The 20,842-nt window shown below is 39.8% G+C and overlaps 1 protein-coding gene across 8 annotated transcripts in view; it reads left to right on the forward strand.

Moving 5' to 3' along the window:
• The window catches only part of MAGI1 (membrane associated guanylate kinase, WW and PDZ domain containing 1), a 692,842-nt gene that overhangs the window by 538,227 nt on the left and 133,773 nt on the right, over window positions 1–20,842 (forward strand). For all 8 annotated transcript variants that reach the window (XM_021706368.1, XM_008072888.2, XM_021706369.1 and 5 more), the window contains exon 3: window positions 14,524–14,643. In XM_021706368.1, the coding sequence (XP_021562043.1) occupies window positions 14,524–14,643 (120 nt within the window). The remainder of the gene's footprint in view (window positions 1–14,523; window positions 14,644–20,842) is intronic.

The raw sequence follows: 20,842 nt of genomic DNA on the forward strand, positions 1-20,842 counted from the left end.
GAGTAGAAGCATAGTATGCCTTTCTTTGATGTAGGCTTGATATTGTATGTAACTCCTCTTTTTTCCAACATGTTATATCCCACACTATACAAGATTCCCCTTGCTTACTTTGACATAGCAGTGTGTATACATGATGGGAGCTAAAATAAAATTTACACATTTATGAACGTTTGTCTATACACTTGAGAAAGCTTCAGAGCTAGCATGACTAGGTCAGCTGAGAACCAACATATTTATTAAATCAACATGAACTCCATTTTGCTCTGTTTTGGTTCTAGATATAAATTAATTGATCTCTTTATATCCAGTTATTTAGTATTTGTTCAATAAATATCAACTCTATTCAATTAGAAGACTTTAATCATGTGAAGAATGGCATGGTTAACATGGAATTAAGGGAATTGAGGTCCTCAAATTTAGACATTGTATTTCAATAAGTAGGCATTTTTTAATGGATCAATGCTAATGCCAGATGATGACCTAAGATGATGGTGTTTACCGAATGTGTTGACTTTGTGATTTTCTATCAAAAGATAATCCAAAGAGTTGTGGTCAGGAGTCATGTACATTCGTGAGAGACTTTTAAAAATGGTGATTAAAGGTGGAAAATTTTGTTAAAGTAGGGAAAACATACCCTTCTTGAAATAATTAAATTAGGCATTACATGTGGAAAACTTGTGCTCTTTGTAAGCTGTATAGGAGGTGATGAAGAGCCAGATTCTTTTCCTTCCATATTCTTTTCCCTTTAAAAGGATAGAGTATGTGATAAGGCTGGTGCTGTTGTGGTTATGGCTAATGTTTATTGAATGCATATTGTGACCTGGTTAAGCATTTTGCATGTGTTGTCTTTAGTAATCCTCATAAATCTTTTGAGGCATGTATTATTATTCCCATTTTTTGAGATGAGGAAACCAAGTCCCAAAATGTTTAACTTGGCTATGATTGCAACTTGTAAATACCAGAACTAGGATTTGAACTCACTAAGTCAGATTTTAGATTTTATAATAATTTTTCTATACTACCATTCTGGAAGAACTCTAGATCCCTGCGATTTTTAGGAAAATGACATAGCATGGTCAATGATTTCTGATTTCATACTTGCTCTGGGTGCCTATATTGGGAAGACTAATAGAAGCAGCTGTTAAATTGTTGAATAGTGAATTATACCATGTGTTATTATTTATGGAACTATAACAGATTCTCTACTAAATTATAATATCCATGAAAGCAACGACCCCTTTTTACCTATCTCTCCATTTACATACCATAAAATTCACCCCTTTACCATGTACAATTCATTGGTTTTTCTTCACAGAATTGTGCAGCCATTGTAATTATCTAATTTTAGAACATTTTTATTATTCTCAAAAGAAACCATGTAGCCATTAGCAGTCACTCTCAACTTTTTTCAAACTAAGAAGAAAAACTGCCAGTATTAGAAACATTTGGCATTGCTCACGCAGCCACCTGATTTGTGTAAATTTGATATTATTATTATTTATTTATTTATTTATTTATTTTTTTGAGTTGGAGTCTCACTTCGTCACCCAGACTGGAGTGCAGTGGCTGCTCCCGGCCACCGCAGCCTCAACCTGCTGGGCTCTGGCGATCCTTCCGCCTCAGCCTTCCAAGTAGCTGGAACTACAGGCACGTGCTACTATCCCGGCTAATTTTTTGATTTATTGTAGAGATGAGGTCTTGCCAAATTGCCCAGACGGGTCTCGAACCTGCAGGCTCAGGCAATCCACTCACCTCAGCCTCCCAAGGCGCAGGATTACAGGCTGAGCCACCGGGCCCGGCTGAAATTTGATATTCTTAATCACAGTTTTTCACTAAAATTATCTGGTTGACATCTTTGGAATTAGTTTCTCTCATTTTATACAAACAATTGCCATAATTAATTCAGAGAAAGTTAAAGTATTACTGTTATAATGGAAACAATCTATCTGATCTAATCCCCTTTTATCATAGACCACCTTTAGTGCTAAAGGTATATATAGCATTACTGATTTCCTGAATTCCTCTAAAAACAAAAATGCCTCAAGGTAATCCTCAAAAGTTGGTTTCTGATAAGCATGTATCTAATGCTGAAGATTCTTATCCTTTATTTCCTGAATGCTTTTTAATACTGTTGAAATGAGTTAGTGACACCTTGAGGATTCTGTTATTACGATCTTTATGAATTCAAGGTTCCCATGAGTTTATACATGTCTGAGTTTCCTTCCCCACACAAAAAAAAAGGAAGGATGACTATTGAGATTCAAGTTACTATTTTACGTGCCTGTTAAATGATTTGTGGTCCAGTTACCTCAGTACTCTGGTTAAGAGGCACTAAGACAGTTCCTAAGAGCTTAAATTTGAAATCAAGGAGGTTTGGGAAGGGCTTTATAGCCTTCTTCTCCCCGACCCTGGACTCTGCCCTCCCCCCCTTACCGTTCCTTGTTGAGGACAGTGTTGATTTATTCAACTTTGGCTGAAGAGCTGTGGAAACTCAGCTGCCATCCTGTCCTCCACTAGTTTGTCCCCCCACGTTAACTCCAGTGTCTTTGTGTATAGAAGCCCTCTGTGCTCCATGCCAATAAAAAGCCTGGGTTCTAAACCCTGGCCCTGCCACTTGCTAGCTGTATAATTTTTGGCAAGTCACATAATCACTTTTGCACTTGTCTCGTCTGCAACGTGGAGATAATTTTTTTGACTTCATAGGGTTGTTGTAAGGATTAAATGAGATAATGCATATAAAGTATAGGTGTTGGCCTAAGTACAGATTTTTTTTTTTAATGAACATAATGTTTAAATGCCTTAAATTTGCTGAGGGCTTTGTATCCTTGTACATGAAACAATTTGTATCTCTCTTTTTTTTTTTTTTTGAGTTGGAGTCTCACTCTGTTGCCCAGACTGGAGTGCAGTGGCCGCTCCTGGCCATTGCAGCCTCGACCTGCTGGGCTCCAGTGATCCTTCCGCCTCAGCCTTCCGAGTAGCCGGAATTGCAGGCACGCGCTACCATGCCTGACTGATTTTTTTATTTTATTGTAGAGGTGAGGTCTCACCAAGTTGCCCAGGCGGGTCTCAAACCCGCGAGCTCAGGCAATCCGCTCACCTCAGCCTCCCAAAGTGCAGGATTACAGGCTGAGCCACCCAGCCTGGCTCAATTTGTATCTCATAATCATTCCGTGATGTAGTCAAAGCAGTAGTTATTCTTCCTGTTTTACCGATAAGGACACTGAGTACATAAAAAGGAATTGTCCTAGGTCAGTCACGTAATTTATTTAGTGCCAGAGCAGGAACAAGATTGGTTCTCCTTACACCAGCTCCTTGAGCTGCTGTCTTTGTTTCTTACTGGTAGCAATTTGCTTGCCATAGATAAACATATACCCGCTTTTTGTATCATGATATGATTCACTCAACAGTCTGCAGGGTCCACATTTTTCCTTGACATAATGCGAATCTTTTTCTTTTGCTTTGAGGTGTCACTCTGTCACCCAGGCTGGAGGGAAGTAGCATGATCACCGCAGTCCCAACTTCTAGGCTCAGGTGATCCTCCCACCTCCATCTCCCAAGGAGCCAGGACTAGAGGCATGTGTCACCATGTCAAGCTGATTTTGTTTGTTTGTTTGTTTTTGTTTTATAGAGACGAGGCCTTGCTATTTTGCCTAGGCTGGTCTTGAACTCCTGGGCTCAAGTAATTCTCTCACCACTGCCTCCCAAAGTGCTGGGATTACGGTCATGAGCCACCATGCCCAGAGTATAATGTGAATCTCCTCGAAAGGTAACATGTTTACACTTAATGAGGACACTTGACCCGCAGGAAAAGGACATATAGACAGTTTATAAATAGTTCCTGTGGAGCTACTTGGATTCGGCACTCAAAACTTCTGTTCCTTCATCCCAAGTCATAGCTGTAGAGAGAACTAGAAGTAGGATCATGAAAATCAGATTGATGTTCCCATCTTTCACGTCTTAGCCACTTTTCCAAATCATCAGCACAATGGAAGAAGTGCCCAAGTCCTTGTTTATTTCAAGTGTTTTCTTTGCAGTAAATGAGATCTTGTCCCTTCATCACATACTGTTTCTACATGCAAGATGGAACTTGAAAGGGTCTGCAGATCCCAAGCATGCAAGTTGAAGGTGGAACAAAAGAATTATCTTTACACACCTGCTATTTAATTGCTTGGCAGTATTCCACTTAAGACCTAATTACTGACTATTCTGTGTTGAGGTCTGGGATAGAAAAATGAGGGAACTATTTCTGACCTTTGTTTTCATGGTTGGGAGGCTTGGAGAGAGAGTATGGCCCATTGGTCAAAATGTTGCTTCTAAAAAGTGTCAATTTACGTTTCCCTGAGTGAATTTCCTTCCTTGTAGGGCTTCCTTGAGAAGTGAAGATAGGATTTGTAGATCACCACATGTGGAGCATTAAATAACTCAACAACTTCCCCTGTTCCCCTAGAATTAGGTTGACCTTCTTTATTCCTGTTTATTTTATCACGTGCTGTATGGGTAATCATCAACCAAGTTTCCCAGTTATAATGAGACATCAATTCAGATTAGACTCAGACCCAATCAGATGCCAAGCTTTTTGAAGACAAGGACCCTGCATTTTTTAGCTTTGTTTTGCTGGAAGGATGGCACACCTGGGCGAGGGAGGTGTTGCTTAGTGACACTGACTGACCATTTGAGCCACATTTATTTCTGTGACTGTTGAGAGTCCACAGAGCGGTCACATCTTAGACTATCAGTATCATGCATTTTTCATCCCCTCTCCCAACTATTTTTTAAATCCCCTGCCCCCAGTCATATGAGGCACAGAATATCTCTCAGGTCTTTCCACGACACCGTGACCACCTTGCATACGTTGCACACCCTGCACACCCAGCTCTCCTCCTTATGTTGGAATTGTTTCTGCTTCAACTCTTCTCTCTCTCACACCTCTGGGACCTGAATCCCCACTGTTACGGCATTTGGAGGTAGGAACTTTGAAAGGCAATTTGGGTTAGGTCCTTCATGAGAGAACTCCTCTATGAAAAAACGAGGAGACATGATAGCTGTCATTCTCTGTCACATGAGAATACAGAAGAAAGGCAGCTAGTTCTCTGCAAAGCAGGAGGGACACTGAATCTGCTGAAACTTTGATCTCGGACTTCTCAGCTTCCAGAACTGTAGGAAATAAACACTTGTTGTAAGCCATCTAGTCCACAGTATTCTGTTTTATCAGCCCAAACAGACTAAGACAAATCCTTACAATTATGTGAAGGAAAAAGTCTCAATTGGCTATACCTTGGAGACTCAGTTTGTTCTACTGTTGGTTAATCTCCCTTTATAGTAATAAGAGAATTCGGCCTTCAGGCTCAGAGCCTTGGGCTCCAGGTAAAAATGAAATGGCTTTATTTTATTTTGTTGCATTTATTTTTAGTTACTGTTTATGGCAGGATGAAATGGATTCTCCATCTGAGGTAATGCTGAATGTTCCCTTTTTAAAAAAAATATAAGCAGTAAAATTTACCATTTGCAGTATGTACTGTGGGTTTTAACAAAGGCATCACCTTTCAACCACCACCTCAATCAGGACTCAGCACAGTTCTCTTCCTTGCCCTTCACCCGCCCCCCCCACCCCATTCCCTGTGCTGCCCCTCTGTAGTCAGCTCCTGCCCTGCATCTGGCAACCACTACTTGTTTCTCCATCCCTATAGTAGTTTTGCCTACTTTAGGATATCATAAACATGGAGTCATATAGCATGCAGCCTTTGAGTCTGGTTTTTCTTTCACTTAGTGTAACATATTTGAGATTCATTCATGTTGTGTGTATCTATAGTTTTATGAAGTGGTAGTTCATTGTAAGAGTGTACCACAGTTTATCCATCTACCAGTTGAACCACAATTGAAGTGCTTTCCAGTTTGGGGTGATTATACATAAAGCTATTAGAAACATTTGTGTACAGGGTTTTGTGTGAATATAAGTTTTTATTTCCCTGGGGTGAATATCTAGAGGTGTGATTATTAGATCACAAGGGGAATTTATGTTTAACTTGTTAACCAACTGCCAAATTCTTTACTCAAGTGGTTGTACCATTTTGTATTCTTACCAGAGAGGTATGAGAGTTCTTGTTGCTCCATATTTTTGCCAGCAGTTGGTAACGTGAAAAAATCTTTTGAAACATGTAATATGTATGTGGTAGTGAAGTATTGTCTTTTTAAATGAATATATGTAATTTAGAAAAACAGTTTGATTTGAAGGGTAAATATTGAGTAAGTAGTTGCTGGTCCTTAGATATTGCAAAACTTATGTGTGAGGTAGGTAACTGAGTGAATGTGAACTGGAACACATTCTACTGTACTCCATCTCCATCAGCTAAAGAGTGAACAGCACAGGGCTGTCCGGGGTACCTAACTAATATCCTGAGCATTTACCAAATGTAGACAATTGTGTTATAATGTAAATTGATGATCTGTCCTTAACATGGAAGCAGTTGCATGACTATCGTTTTTGAAAGTCTTGTTAGATTTTGGAAATCAGGATGCAGACTAATTTAACAGTAGGTGATGACATGGAATATTGACAAATTAATCTTACTAGGATGATGATTTCCCTATTAGCAATCTGGCCTTGAGACCATTTGGACAGTTGCTGAGTGAGATCTCAGCGTAGATGGCTTGTCTTGAAACCTGATGGCGTTGGGAGCAAGAAGCAATAGGGAATGGCTTATCAGTGTTTCACCACTAGGATTTGTTTTCTGCTTCAACTGGATACTTGAAGAGAATTTCTAGAATAAGAAGATAGAGCAAATGAGTCCCCAGTTCGATTACCTTTCTGTAGCTGTGGTTTGTGGAGTTTGATGATAAGGAAGGTCACTTTGTGATTTCCTCAGCAAGGGTCACTGAAACCACATACACTAAAAGTTTATGAACCATAAAATGTGCACAAGAAGCAAGCAGCCACTCAAGCTTCACTGGGTGAACTTTGGGGGCATTGCCAATTCATTTCGAAACCTTCAGTAGGGCATAGCTCAAATTAATTAGTTAAGGTATGCTTTAGTGGTGGAAAGAGTTGATGTAGTCACTATTCTGGTACAAATCTTGTAGGTACTTAAACACTTTAAAAGAATTCTGTTTAAGTCTGAGGTTTAAAAACAAAATGAGGTGGAAAAATAATACCGCCTTCTTCTTAACCTTACTTGTAGTATATTTCTGTTCATAGGGAAGTTAAGTCAAGTAGTATTGACCTTGAAGCAGGCTTTCTATGAGATGGGAAACCTTGAGTCATATAGTATGTATTATTCAGCTGGAGTCTATAATTTCTTTTGCAGGTTTGTAGAGACTAAGGTAATATTGAAGATAATTGAGTGGAATCTCAAGAATCAGTTCTTAAAATATTTCTTAAATAATTATTCATTTATAAAATGACAAAACAACTACATGCCTATTGGTACAACTCAGAGCATAAGCAGTATTTAAAGAAAGAAACAATAATTTCCTTCCTTCCCATTTCTGAAGACACCCTTCTAAGGTTACCACTGTTAAGGGTTTAGTATTATTCCACCCATCTAACTATGTGAATATAAATTCATAAAGCATGCAACACACATGGACTTTCCTTTTCTATTTTTCAGTGAAATACAGTGATCATTTATATTTTATTGTATAACTTGTGTCACTTCAATGCACGTTATAGACATTCCTTCTGGTAACTGTATATGGATCTAACCATTCTTAACCATTTGGCATTACATACCTAAAACATTTTCCTGAGGGTTGATTGACCATATTTCCTTCAATTATTCCCATAGTCATGGATTCATGTTTTTGTTTGTTTGTTTTGTTTTGGAGGGCTGCTTTTGTTTTGGTCTTGTTTTGTTTGTTACAACCCACACTGCCACAAATGTCTCAGGAGATTTTTTTTTCAAGAGACCACAGCCAGTAGGAACCAAATAGAATTTTTAGGTCAAAGCATAAAGTTTGACTAGATCGGTTTTTCAAAGCATTTTTTTTTGTTTGAGTTGGAGTCTCACTAGGTTGCCCAGACTGGAGTGCAATGGCCGCTACCAGCCACCGCAGCCTCGCCTGCTGGGCTCCAGCGATCCTTCCGCCTCAGCCTTCCCAGTAGCTGGAATTACAGGCATGCACTACCACACCCGGATGATTTTTTGATTTATTGTGGATATGAGGTCTCGCTGCCCAGGCGGGTCTTGAACCCGCGGCCTCAGGCTATCCACTCGCCTCAGCCTCCCAAAGGTGCGGGATTACAGGCTGAGCCACTGAACCCGGCTCCAAAGCATTTTTTTAAAGGAAGCTTTTCTTATATAGATTCAAGATGTCCTGCTGTTTAAATAAGTATGTTTTCTTGTAAGAAACATACATGCCAGGCATGGTGGCTCATGCCTGTAATCCCAGCACTTCAGGAGGCGGAGGCGATAGGATTGATTGCCTGAGCTCATGGGTTTGAGACCTGCCTGAGCAACAAGGTGAGACTGTGTCTTTACAACAAATTAAAAAATTAGCTGGGCATAGTGGCGCATGCCTGTGGTTCCGGCTACTTGGAAGGCTGAAGCGAATGGATCACCTGAGTCCAGCAGGTCGAGGCTGCGGTGCACTCCAACCTGGGTGACAGAGTGAGATTCTGACTCAAAAAAAAAAAGAAAAAAAGAAAGAAACATACTTATAGTGATGAAAAGGGTTGATTGTACCAATAGGCATGTAGTTGTTTTGTCATTTTATAAACTGAATGAAATAATTACTTAAGAAATACTTTAAGACCTGATTCTTGAGCATTCTACTCAATTATCCTCAGTATTACCTTATAACATTTATATTAGTATAATTAACATGCAGCATAGCTAAAAGTGCTTTGGGACATGGTACTAGATGTAGTGTAATGCAGCAACTAAAATTCTTTCATGACTTAGAGCTGTACTAGCTAATTTGCTTCCCCTAGCCACATGTGGCTATTTAAATTTAAAGTAATTAAAATTAAATAAAATTTAAAATTTAGTTTCTCATTCACGCTGGCCTCTTATCAGTAGTCACATTTGGCTGGGGTCTACCACATTAGATGGCACTGATGTGGAACATTTCCTTCAAGGGATGAAGCTGGTATTTGTTGGACAAAGTTAAACTGTCTGCATTTAGATCATGGCCTGCCCAACATAACCTTGGGCAAGTTATCTACCTCTCTGAGTCTTCACCTCCTCATCAAAAAAAAAAGTGAAGGCAATAGTAATTCATACATTTTTCTTGTAAAGATTAAATACAGTAGTGTTGATTAAGTGGTTAACTCCTTGCCTGGGACACAAGTAAACATCAAGAACTAGTAGCTGTTATTCTTTTCCTAGCATTTGATAATTTCTTTTTTCTTTTTGAAGATGTGTTGAGGGACACTGTGTTTTTTAGCTTAATGCTAATAACTACAAGATATTGTTGGCCTGATTTCTAGTTAGACAAACAGAAGGCAGTATTGTAGGCTGAGGAAAACCCCCGTTTGTCAGCCTGGTGGCTTTTTTTTTTTTTAAATATGCTGTCCCTGAGAAACATGGTAGAATTTGTTTTACTTTTCTTCTGTCAGGAAGTAACCCTTCTGGCTTTGTTAGAAGCATGGTTTGTAATAATTGTACCCACCCCAGATGGCTCCTGAAAACCCTTTGAAATGCCATCTGCCAGGCGTGTGTCCAGCCGGCAGCCTGTCATTCTGCTACAAGAAAAGAGAAGGCGGGGTCCCCTCCCTTGTCCTTTTCTCCTCAGCATTGCTGAATGGAGCCTGGTCAGGTTGGCCCAGACCCAAGATGCGTTGCTCAGAGGATAACCGGGAGTAAACCTCCTGCTAGCCTGAGCATGGAAAGGTTTTGTGTGGGTAATAAACCCTGAAGGTTTTGTGGGTGGAGACTTATCTGCCCACCCACCCCTTTCCCCTGCAGCTCAAAGGCCATTCTAAGCATATTTATTTGCAAGGGAAAATGCTACCTGCTAGTTTCATGTTTCCTCTAAAATGTACCATTTTTGAAGTTCTTGATTATTTTTAATCCTTTCAGGAAGTTAAGACCCAAGGGTGATTGTTGTCTTTAAATTTGACAAATTGGATCCGAAAACATCATTGAAAAAAATGGCAAAGATAAGACAGCTACCGAAGGAGAAAGAACCAACGTTATCTGGTTTGGGAAGACTACAAATTCTAACGTTTTCTTTTCATTTTGCTTTATTTTATCCTCTTTTTTTTTTTTGAAATGGATTAAGTTTAGGGAGCTTTGATATGGAGGCTGACTGTGAGAGTTACCATATAGGGCATATTTGGGAGAGGTCCTTTTATAGCGAGTTTCAAAGAGAGTCTGTTCTTGTTCTGCACTGGAATTCCCAGTGTGATGTATACTGTTTGTGTTTTACAAGTGGCTGGCTGAACAGCTTTTCCACTTGGCTCTGAGATATCACAGCCTCCTCCTTTGCTCCTGCCTTGCTGGCTGCTGCTGCTTAGTCTTCTTTGAGGATCTTCATCTTTTTCCCAGCTTTTAAAAGTTAGTGTTCAATTCAGACTTCTTGGCTTCTTTTTCTAAACCCTCTCCCTAGATTTTTCTCTTTCTGTTTCTTGCCTTCAAATGCCATTGGTTTACTAGTCGACTGATCACCCCTATTATTTATTTATTTATTTATTTATTTATTTATTTATTTTAAGTTGAGATCTCATCCTGTCACCCAGGCTGGAGTGCAGTAGCATGATCATGGCTTATCACAACCTCGACCTCCTAGACTCAGACGATCCTCCCTCCTAAGCCTCCTGAGTAGCTGGGACTACAGATGCATACCACCACGCTGAGCTAATTTTTTGATTTGTGTGTGTGTGTGTGTGTGTGTGTGTGTATGTGTGGAGACGAGGTCTCACTATATTGCCTAGACTGGTCTCAAACTCCTGGGCTCAAGTGATCCTCCCACCTTGGCTCCACCAAAGTGCTGCGATTATAGATGTGAGACACCACACCTGGCCACTGCTATTATTATTAAGTTTATGGTCCACCCTCCACTCTGACCTTCAGACTTACACAGTCGGTTGTGCTCCAGCCCTTTTCACCTAGGTGTCTAGTATACATTTCAACCTTAACATGTTGGAAAATGAACTCTTAATTTTCCCTTTCCCAAACCATTTCCCAGAACCGCTATAATAACCACCTAACTGGTCTCCCTGATTCTCTTCTTGCCACTTACTCTGCCTATAGTTTCTTCTTCATGAAGCCAAAGATGCTTTAAAAAGGAAAATTGGGCCCGGCAAGTTGATTTATGTCTGTAATCCCCGTTGGGAGGCTAAGGGGGAAGGATTGCTTGAGGCCAGGAGTTCAAGACCAGCCTGGCAACGTAGGGAAACCCTATGTAACTCTGTCAGACGTTAAAAACAAAACAAAACAAAACAAAAAAAGCCAGCTGGGACTGGTGGCATGTGGCTGTAGTCCTAGCTACTTAGGAGGCTGAGGCAGGAGGATCATTTGAGCCTAGGAATTTGATTGAGGTTACAGTGAGCTGTAATCACATCTCTGTACTCCAGTCTGGGCAACAGAGCACCATCTCAAAAAGAAAAAAAAATTAAAATTACAAAAAGGAAAATTGAGTCAAGCCACCACCATGCTCAAAACCATGCCAAGTAGGATTTCTCATTATTCTTAGAATAAAATATGAAGTGTTCTCTGTGGCCTACATAATCTGGTCCCTTGCTTTCATTTCCAGCCTCTTTTCCATCAAGCTGCTAGTCTTATGTTGGCCTTTCTGCCCTTTCCCCGACACGCCAGATCTGTTCCCACATCAAAGCCTTTGGCCTTTTGCTCTGCCTGGAATGCATTTTCCATCACCTTTGCATTAGTCAGGCTTTTTCTAGAAGCTTAGCTAAAATAGCTTCCCTACTCCTTGCCTTGCTGCCTCCCTCCAAGACACTGTCTAACTCTTTCCCCTCCGTTACTTTGAGATACTTTCTCTTCCTTTAACCTACAGAATCATTATTTCCATCTGAAATTATATGCTGTATTTGTTCACATACATACTTATTTTCTGTGTCTCAAAGTAAAATATAAATTTCATTAGGATAGGAGCTCTGTCTTGTCTTGTTCACACTAGTTTCCCTACTGCTGAAGTTAGTGCCTAACAAGTTTGAGCGCTTCGGTAAATATTTATTAACTACATAAAATATATAATGGCGTATGTATGCATGTATATGTATGTATAATATCAGATTATTGTAGTGGGATTTGAACTGTGAGATTCCTTTTTCCTTTTTTTTGAATCAGAGTCTCACTCTGTTGTCCAGGCTGGAGTACAGTGACATGCTTACGCCCATGCTCAGGATTACCTGTTGGGCTCAGGTGATCCTTCCACCTCAGCCTTCCGAGTAGCTGGGACTACAGGCATGCGCCACCATATCCGGCTAGTTTTTTGATTTATTGTAGAGTTGAGGTCTCATCCAGTTGCCCAGGCTGGTCTCAAACCCATGGGCTCAGGCAGTCCTCTCACCTTGACCTCCTAAAGTGCTAGTATTATAGGTGTGAGCTACCGCGCCCAGCCTGAACTGTAAGATTCTACCAACTCATTTTTTTCTGATAATATCTATCATTATTGAGCTAAGACCTCTTAAAGGGCTATCTGATTCAAAGCACACAACAATTTATGGATTAGGCGCTATTATTACTCCTATTTTGCAAACAAGGACTCTGAGAAATAATTGAAGGAACACGTTCAGAACCCCAAGATGGGGAGACAGATCATGAACCTATTATTTGCACTCCCAGACATTGTTCTTCAATAGTGTAAGATACTATCTTTATGTTTCCTGTGCCTGACACTGGAGATATAAATTTTAAAAGTTGTAAACTACCTCAGGGGATTTGTCATCATATGTCAGGAGGGGCAGAAGTGGGAACAAGTTAGGAAACACGGTAAGAGTAGACTTCTGGACAATATACAAACAGACTTCTTTAACCAGAAAGCCCCAGCTTGCTGAGTCAAGAGAAGCAAACACTTGTGAGATAACCATTCTATGAATAATTTGCAGCTACTTCAAACACTTGGATTTCGGATATCAGAGACATTAGGTACATTTAAAAAATATGCTGAGACTGAGTAAAGTGTTGAGTTTTTTGACTTATGAGAATTATGGATATCCAATGTAGGTGTGTGGGCATGGTCATTCTCTTGGGCAAATGATCAGAGACTGCATAGTGCTCAGGACATTAGAGACATTAGGCACATACAGTTAGATATTTAAGTACTTTATATTTCAATGAAGAGATCCTAGGTATAGAGAAAAATTCTTGCTTATAATATAGGAAAACATTGATCTTAAATCACCTCTGCAGTGAGTTGTGTCGATCATATCTCCTAACTTGAGTGTGGGAGCAGAAATCACAATTTTTGCTCTCTTTTTGGTCTCCCATAATACTGAACATAAGCTCCTAGTATACACCACATAATTGCTTCTTAGTTTGTTTTCTTTTCTTTGTTTATTTGTAAACCACATTCTGCTCATTACTTCGACTCTTTTGGTTGAGATTGGGCTACAATGACAGATCCACAGCCCAGCATTTGAGCTGGGTAAATTTAGTACTCCAGAGATTCTATATTATTTCTTTTTTCTTTTTTAGTTGGAGTCTCACTACGTTGTCCAGGCTGGAGTGTAGTGGCACACTCACAGCCACCCCAGTGTCGACCCTCTGGGCTCCGGCATTCCTTCCACCTCAGCCTTCCAAGTAGCCAGAACTAAAGGCACGAGCTACCATGCCTGGCTATTTTTTTGATATATTGTGGAGATGAGGTCTCATCAAGTTGCCCAGGCTGGTCATGAACTCTATATTATTTCATAAGGGAAATTGTTGCATTTACTGGCCATTGCGAAGATGACCAGATTAATTCAAGGGCAGAATTTCTAGCCAATGCAACGTCCTTTCTCTCCAGTCAGATGCATGGGTGGCCTCTTTTTTTAACCAAATTTATTAATTACATGAGGAGCCACAGCATTTGAATTCCCTGGGAGATGTCCAACTACAGGTCTTGGGCAATCACATTTCTCTAGCGATGTGTTTATGCAGTGGGTGTCATTTTCTTCAAAGGGCTTATTACATCGGAACTCGCCGGATGTATTGAGGAGCACAAGAATTTCGAGGCCTGTGATAAAAATATAAGCCCCTTAGTCTCTGAACTTAAGATAGATATGTTTTTAGATTCACTAGAGTCCTAAAATATGCTGATTGTGAATGCTGTCTGTATAAAATCCAATTCACCTCTTTTATTCAGTGCACTTTCAGAAATGGTAAAACTCTCTCTAGATTACTTAACTATGCTTGGTGTTCTCTTTTTCCCATTTGGGTTTCCCAACACTGGAGGGTGGAAGTGAGGGTGCCATTTTGTTAGAAAAAAAAAGTTGCCTTTACTGTGTCGAAGTCTGGGCAGATAAGTCTGCAGAGTCTTAGTACTCCAGCTTACTGAACAGGTTATTTTAATTACACCTGGATGTGGAACTTCCTGTTTTGGTGGACTGATGGTTTCTTGTGTCTTTTGTCTTTTCTACTGCAGGCACAACCCGATCTCCGAGAGAAGGAGAAGTGCCTGGCGTGGACTATAACTTTCTGACTGTGAAGGAGTTCTTGGACCTCGAGCAGAGCAGGACTCTTTTGGAAGTTGGCACCTATGAAGGTGAGCTTACCTGTACGGCAGCAAAAGGATGTTTCTCCCCCAGGTACTTCAGAGAAAGCCATCCAAGCAACAGTGTTTTGTGAACTAGGGAGGTTCAAACAAATAATAGGAGATTGCAGTTCACCTGAAAATAATGAATTAAAAACAATAATAGTAAAATATATGGAATGAGGCTTTGTGGAGCTCTTTAAAAATAGTTTTGGCTTTTCTCCAGGAGTTTTCTCTTTTAATTTATCGGTTTGAGAGAGAGAGAGAGAGAAAGAGGTTTGTTTTTAATAAGAACATGAATGATATTAGAAGAGGAAGAGGAGTTAAGGTTAATCACAAATATGGCCCTATAAATAGTGTTGTTTTAATCCTGAAGGAATAAAATGCCATTTTTACCACCAGTTGGTTTGTAATGTATTTTTTTAGTAGAGAATACATTTACAATGTTCATAAGCAAAATATTTAAAAAATGTATAGTATGTAATCTTCTTCATATACCACTTGCCTAATCTCTAATTCAGGATTACAAACAATGGTATTAGCTGCTTTCTTTTTTTGTGGAGGGTGGAGGGTGGCGTCTCACTTAGTTGCCCAGGCTGGAGTGCAGTGGCACACTCACAGCCACCCTGGTGTTGACCTGCTGGGCTCCAGCAATCCTTCTGCCTCAGCCTTCCAAGTAGCTAGAACTATAGGTGCATGCTACCATGCCCAGTTAATTTTTTATTTATTGTAGAGACGAGGTTTTGCCAAGTTTCCCGGGCTGGTGTTGAACTCGTGGGCTCAGGTAACCCACTTGCCTCGGCCTAATGTTATTAGTTTCTGATTACTCATCTGAAGTTTCTTTATGTAAACACAGACATGCATGTGTGTATGAGTATATACACTTGGGCATGTGTGTGTATGTGTGTTCTTATTCCTTTCCTGTCTTATAAAAAAGGAAGTATATGATACATGCTGTTTGATACTCTGGCCTTTCTGTTTAACAGTATATCTTAATAGGCCTTTGCAATTCAGTAACAAAGCAGTTTTTGTTCTTTTTTTTAAAAATGGCTTTATTCCTTTGTATGGACATACCACAATTTATTTAACTGCTTCCCTCTGAATAAACATTTGGGTCATTTTCTATTTTTGATATTTTTTAAAAAACTGCTGAATTGAGTAGCATGAATATATTTCATACAAGTGAAACTACACCCAGAGGATCAGATCCCACAAATGGAACTGCTTGGTCAAAGCTAAAGATGGGGGGGGGGGGGTTACATTTTCTGAAAATAATATTATCGCTTGTTTGCTTTTTGGAAAGTTATCTGAGATGAAAGTGATGCAACGATACTATTAACTAGGTCATATTAACTTGGTCAAGTTGTGTTGTATATATCTCTTTACAAACTCTTAAAATTTAGATTTATTAGGCAATCACAGGGATGTTTTAAAGATTAGATTTGAAAACAAAGGGTAAATACAAAGTAGATTATTATTTCATTAGAGACTTTATGACTTTGATGTAATAATACCTCCTGTTACGGGCAATAACTCAGTCAAGTAATGATCATGAATCTCAGGTAGAGGTTTCTGGTTTGACATTCTTTGGCGAGGGAAGGGAAGGCGCATTATCTTTGTGCCTACTGCTTATTTCCCAATTGTGAATATATACTGGACAGTATTGAGGAGTTAGTTAAATTCCTGCTTGTGAATTCAGGAAAAAAAATTATATATATATATGGCATTGCTAATTATCAGTTGACTTAGCTTCCTAGAAATACATATTGGAATGGGCTGGGCAGGGATCTGAGAATGATTAAGATCTAGGAGTGTGGTGGGGAAAGGGAAAGAGGTAAGAAGACGTAAAAGGAGCTTCTTCAACATGTTGTTAACATGTTGTCTTCACACGTTGTACTTGTGAATTGAGCTAAAAATACAACGGCCACAAATAGAGCAAGTGTGAATCCTCTCTGATTAGCAGAGGGTGAATTGTCTTTATCTGAAATCAGTTATTATGCCCATCTGAGAGTTTGAGTCCCCTCATTTATAAAACATCCATTTGCATTTTTGGAGAGGCTTGTCATGGGAGTAGTTGTACAAAGCAAAGAGGATTGGGTTGGACAGGAAAAGCTTGTGATTTAGATGGCAATTTAACTTGGAAGATGAAAAATAAACTCGCTTTATTCAGATGTTTATGTGACAAATGATATATAGGTACAGTCAGTTCTTTTTCTCATTTAATTTTGTCATTGCAACAGAGGTAGCTATTACCATCACTGAATTTTTAGATGAGGACATTGAGGCCAAATGGCATTAAATAACTTTTTCAAGGCTGTATAACCAGTTCTAGAATGCTAGAACAGGAACCATACCCAGCTCAGTTTATTCTCAGATCTTATGTTCTTTCCTGAAAACCTCAAGAAGAATATCCTGGATATCACTAAAAAGTTATAGAAAATAACTCATTAGTGCTTTAACCTAACTTCCTGGTGTATAGCATTAGGGAAACATTTTTCAGAAAATATCCAATTATCTTACATAAAATAGTGGTTTGTGAGTGTTGATCTTGCATAATTCTTTTGGAGTTGAAATTTTCTTATGCCCAGAATTAATTCTACTTTTAACCCATTTACCTATACACTGTTCTTTAGTCTTTGACCTTTTAGCAGTGAAATTTCCCCACCATATGACATGGTTCATCGTTTTTTTGGAACCGACTAGAGTATATTATGTTGACTTTTATAAGCTGAGAGCAAAATGTAATTTTATTAAATGCCAGATACCATCAAAGGAATAGAACTGGAGAGATCTTTAGAGAACTTCCTCTGTCTTTGCCTCCCCGATGAGTCCCTTGATGGTGGCTGCTGTCTACTGGTCGACACTAACAGGCATGCAGGCTCTGCTGTCACATTGCCTGAGTTTGATTCTCAGCACCTCTGCTCTTGAGCTGTGTGCCCTACAGCTAGTTAGTTAATGCTCCATGTCTCCATTTTCCCCTTGGTGAAATGAGGATAATAATAGTATTTCCTCAGAGGTAGGACTAAATGAGACAATAATTGGAAAGAGCTTAGCAGAGTGTCTGACACATGTAAGCTCTCAATCAGCATTAGCTCTTGTATTTACATACACAACTAGTTGAAAATGCTACCATGGTGGATCCCCTCCTACTTCTACTGGTCAGTTAACCGGTGGATTTGCCAGTAAAATATCTTTATTGATTTCCCACATATCCACTGTCCTTTTTTTCTCCAGGTCTGCACAGGTTCCAGAAAGGAAAAGTTTACCACAACAGCACAGAGCTCTCTCTAAAGCAAAGACACTTTAAAATTTTTAAGTAAAAGTAATAAATATACTTGATGGAATAATTCCTACAACAAATGACTTAAAAATATCTAAGTCCTACTTGTATTCCCCTCTTCCCTATAGGTAACCATTGTTCAAGAATCTAGTGCAAATGTTCAGAAATGTTTACATAAACATGTACATATGTCTTCATGTTTATTTCATTCTATTTTTGCCTATTCCACTTAATATACCTTGGAGATCTTTCAGTGTTACTCCATACAATCCATCATAGTCTTTATTTATTTATTTTTTGAGTTGGAGTCTCACTCTGTCGCCCCGACTGGAGTGCAGTGGCCGCTCCTGGCCACCACAGCCTCGACCTGCTGGGCTCCGGTGATCCTTCCGCCCCAGCCTTCCAAGTAGCTGGAACTACAGGCGCGCGCTACCACACCCAGCTAATTTTTTGATTTATTGTAGAGATGAGGTCTCACCAAGTTGCCCATATGGGTCTCGAACCCGTGGGCTCAGGCAATCCACTCACCTCAGCCTCCCAAGGCGCGGGATTACAGGCTGAGCCACCGAGCCTGGTATCATACTCTTTATAAATGCAGTACAGTATATACAAGGAGAGACCCAGAAAAATAACTGAATTATATTTTGGGGGGCGGGTCTCTGGTAGTATGGGCTTCCTCTGCTAGGTAAGTGTCCTAGGAACCCATTGGTATCAGTGTACCAGCCAACGTTGTTTTGAGAGGCTGTGTTTGGTTTCGGTGAATTGTTTCTTGGAGATTCTTTCAACAAGTTTGCCTATTTAATGAAGAGGATTTAAGAGCACACCTGCTCACACCGTGCTGAGTGTTCAGCAGTTTTTGACCAAAAAATGGTATGACCCCCTTGCTCTACTCTCCCTGTTTACCTGATCTCACTTCAAGCGACCTTTTGTTTTGTTTTGTTTTCCCAGATGAAAAAAGTCCTCAGAGGGACATGTTTTGCCAATGTGGAAGAGGTAAAACAAAAAAATGACAGAAGCATTGAAAAGCATCAAAATTGACAAGTTCAAAAACTGTTTTTTTGTTGTTGTTTGTTTTATTATAAAGATATGGGGTACAATTAGGTATACAAACATTGATCATGCAGGTATCAAAAACTGTTTTGAGCAGTGGAAAAAGCATCTTGATAGGTGTGTTGCATCCTATAGAGAGTACTTTGGAGGTGACTAAAGTTAAACATGTAGAATAAATGCACAAATTTTTATAAATAATTTTGATTTGGGGGTTACCCCCTTTGTACATAATTTATTTAACCAGTCTTTACAGATGAACATTTTAAAATCTCCAATACCCCACCTCCTCTTCCTTTTTTTTGATAGTGGTCCTATAAACAGTGCTGCAGTGAGCATCCTTGTGCAAATATCTCAGTACACTATTATGAGTATAACTATTGGGTACGTTTCTGGTAGTGCAGTCTTATAGCAAGCCCTTTCATGCATGTATAGTTCATTGTAACAAGTATTTATTGAGCATTTATTGTGGGTCAGACATTGTCCCAAGGCAAGGGATGTGACGTATAGAGCTGTAGACCAAACAGCACTGCCTTTGAAGGTGCTTATGATTTTTAGTTATTTATTTTTGCTAGTACTTGTGCAGTGCATATATGCTAGGTATTTGTCAAAGTGCATTGTATGCATCTACTCATTTGATTTTCCTGACAAGCCTGTGAGGTAGGTGCTCTTTGTGTCCATGCTACCAAAGAGGGGTATGAGGCCCAGAAATGCCAGTGACCTTTTCTGAGTCCATATGGTGAGCCAGTGATGGAGTTGGTATTCAAATTCAGTCTCACTGGCCCCAGAGTCAACACTCTGTAATCCCTCGGTCTTGTGAGGCAAATTAAATTAAAAGTGATGAGTATTCTGAGAGGGGAACTACTGTGTGCTCCAGAAGGATGCTCCATCTCATCTAATGTGAGGGGAGACTGCTGGAGGAGGTGAAGCTTATGGAAGGATTGTGTTAGGTCAAGTTAGAGGCTCAGAGACAGCATTTGAGTTTAGCAGTCAACATGGTCCACGAGTCTTGAGTCCAGAGAGAGTATGATGAATCAGGAGATGGTTAGAAAGATGGCTTCTGGAAAAAGAGAAGCAACCCCCCTGCCATCCATTAAGAACTTTCTTTGGTGCTGGGAATGTTCAGTATTCTGAGCAGTCCAATATGGCAACCACTAGCCACATGTGGCTCTTGTGACTAAGAAATTGAGGCTTAAATTAATTCTACTTTAACATAAACTTAGCCAGGCTTGGTGGCTCAGCCTGTAATCCCGCGCTTTGGGAGGCTGAGGTGAGTGGATTGCCTGAGCCCGTGGGTTCGAGACCCACGCAAGCAACTTGGTGAGACATCATCTCTACAATAAATCAAAAAAATAGCTGGGCGTGGTAGCATGCGCCTATAGTTCCAGCTACTTGGAAGGCTGAGGTGGAAGGATCACCGGAGCCCAGCAGGTCAAGGCTGCAGTGCCCAAGTGAAACTCGAACTCAAAAAAAAAAAAAAAATTACATAAACTCATTTAAATGTAAGTATCCACCCATGGCTGGTGGCTGCTGTATTTTATAGTGAAGTATTAGAATAAGAGCTTTTGAAAGGAAGGGTTAGGATCTCTTCAACCGGGTATCTTTTCTCACCAGCCGACTCCACAAAGCTAAGCGTATCTTAAGAGTCCGACTCCACAAAGCTAAGCGTATCTTAAGAGTTAAGCTTCTTTAAAAAAATCATTGGTGTGAATCCTCCCAAAGAAGATGTTACTACAGAGAAATGGTGATCTTTTGTAGATATGTTCTGTGTCATGCGAGATGGCAGACAAGTAGAATGAATTAATAAAACCTCAAGGCCTGATAACCTTCAGAATTCTCTTTCAGACCCAATATTTGTTTGAGTCTTAGATTGGCAGGTTGTAG

This window comes from Carlito syrichta, unplaced genomic scaffold (assembly GCF_000164805.1).
Source record: "Carlito syrichta isolate Samal-C Ts95f unplaced genomic scaffold, Tarsius_syrichta-2.0.1 Scaffold315490, whole genome shotgun sequence".
NCBI classification, from domain to species: domain Eukaryota; kingdom Metazoa; phylum Chordata; class Mammalia; order Primates; family Tarsiidae; genus Carlito; species Carlito syrichta.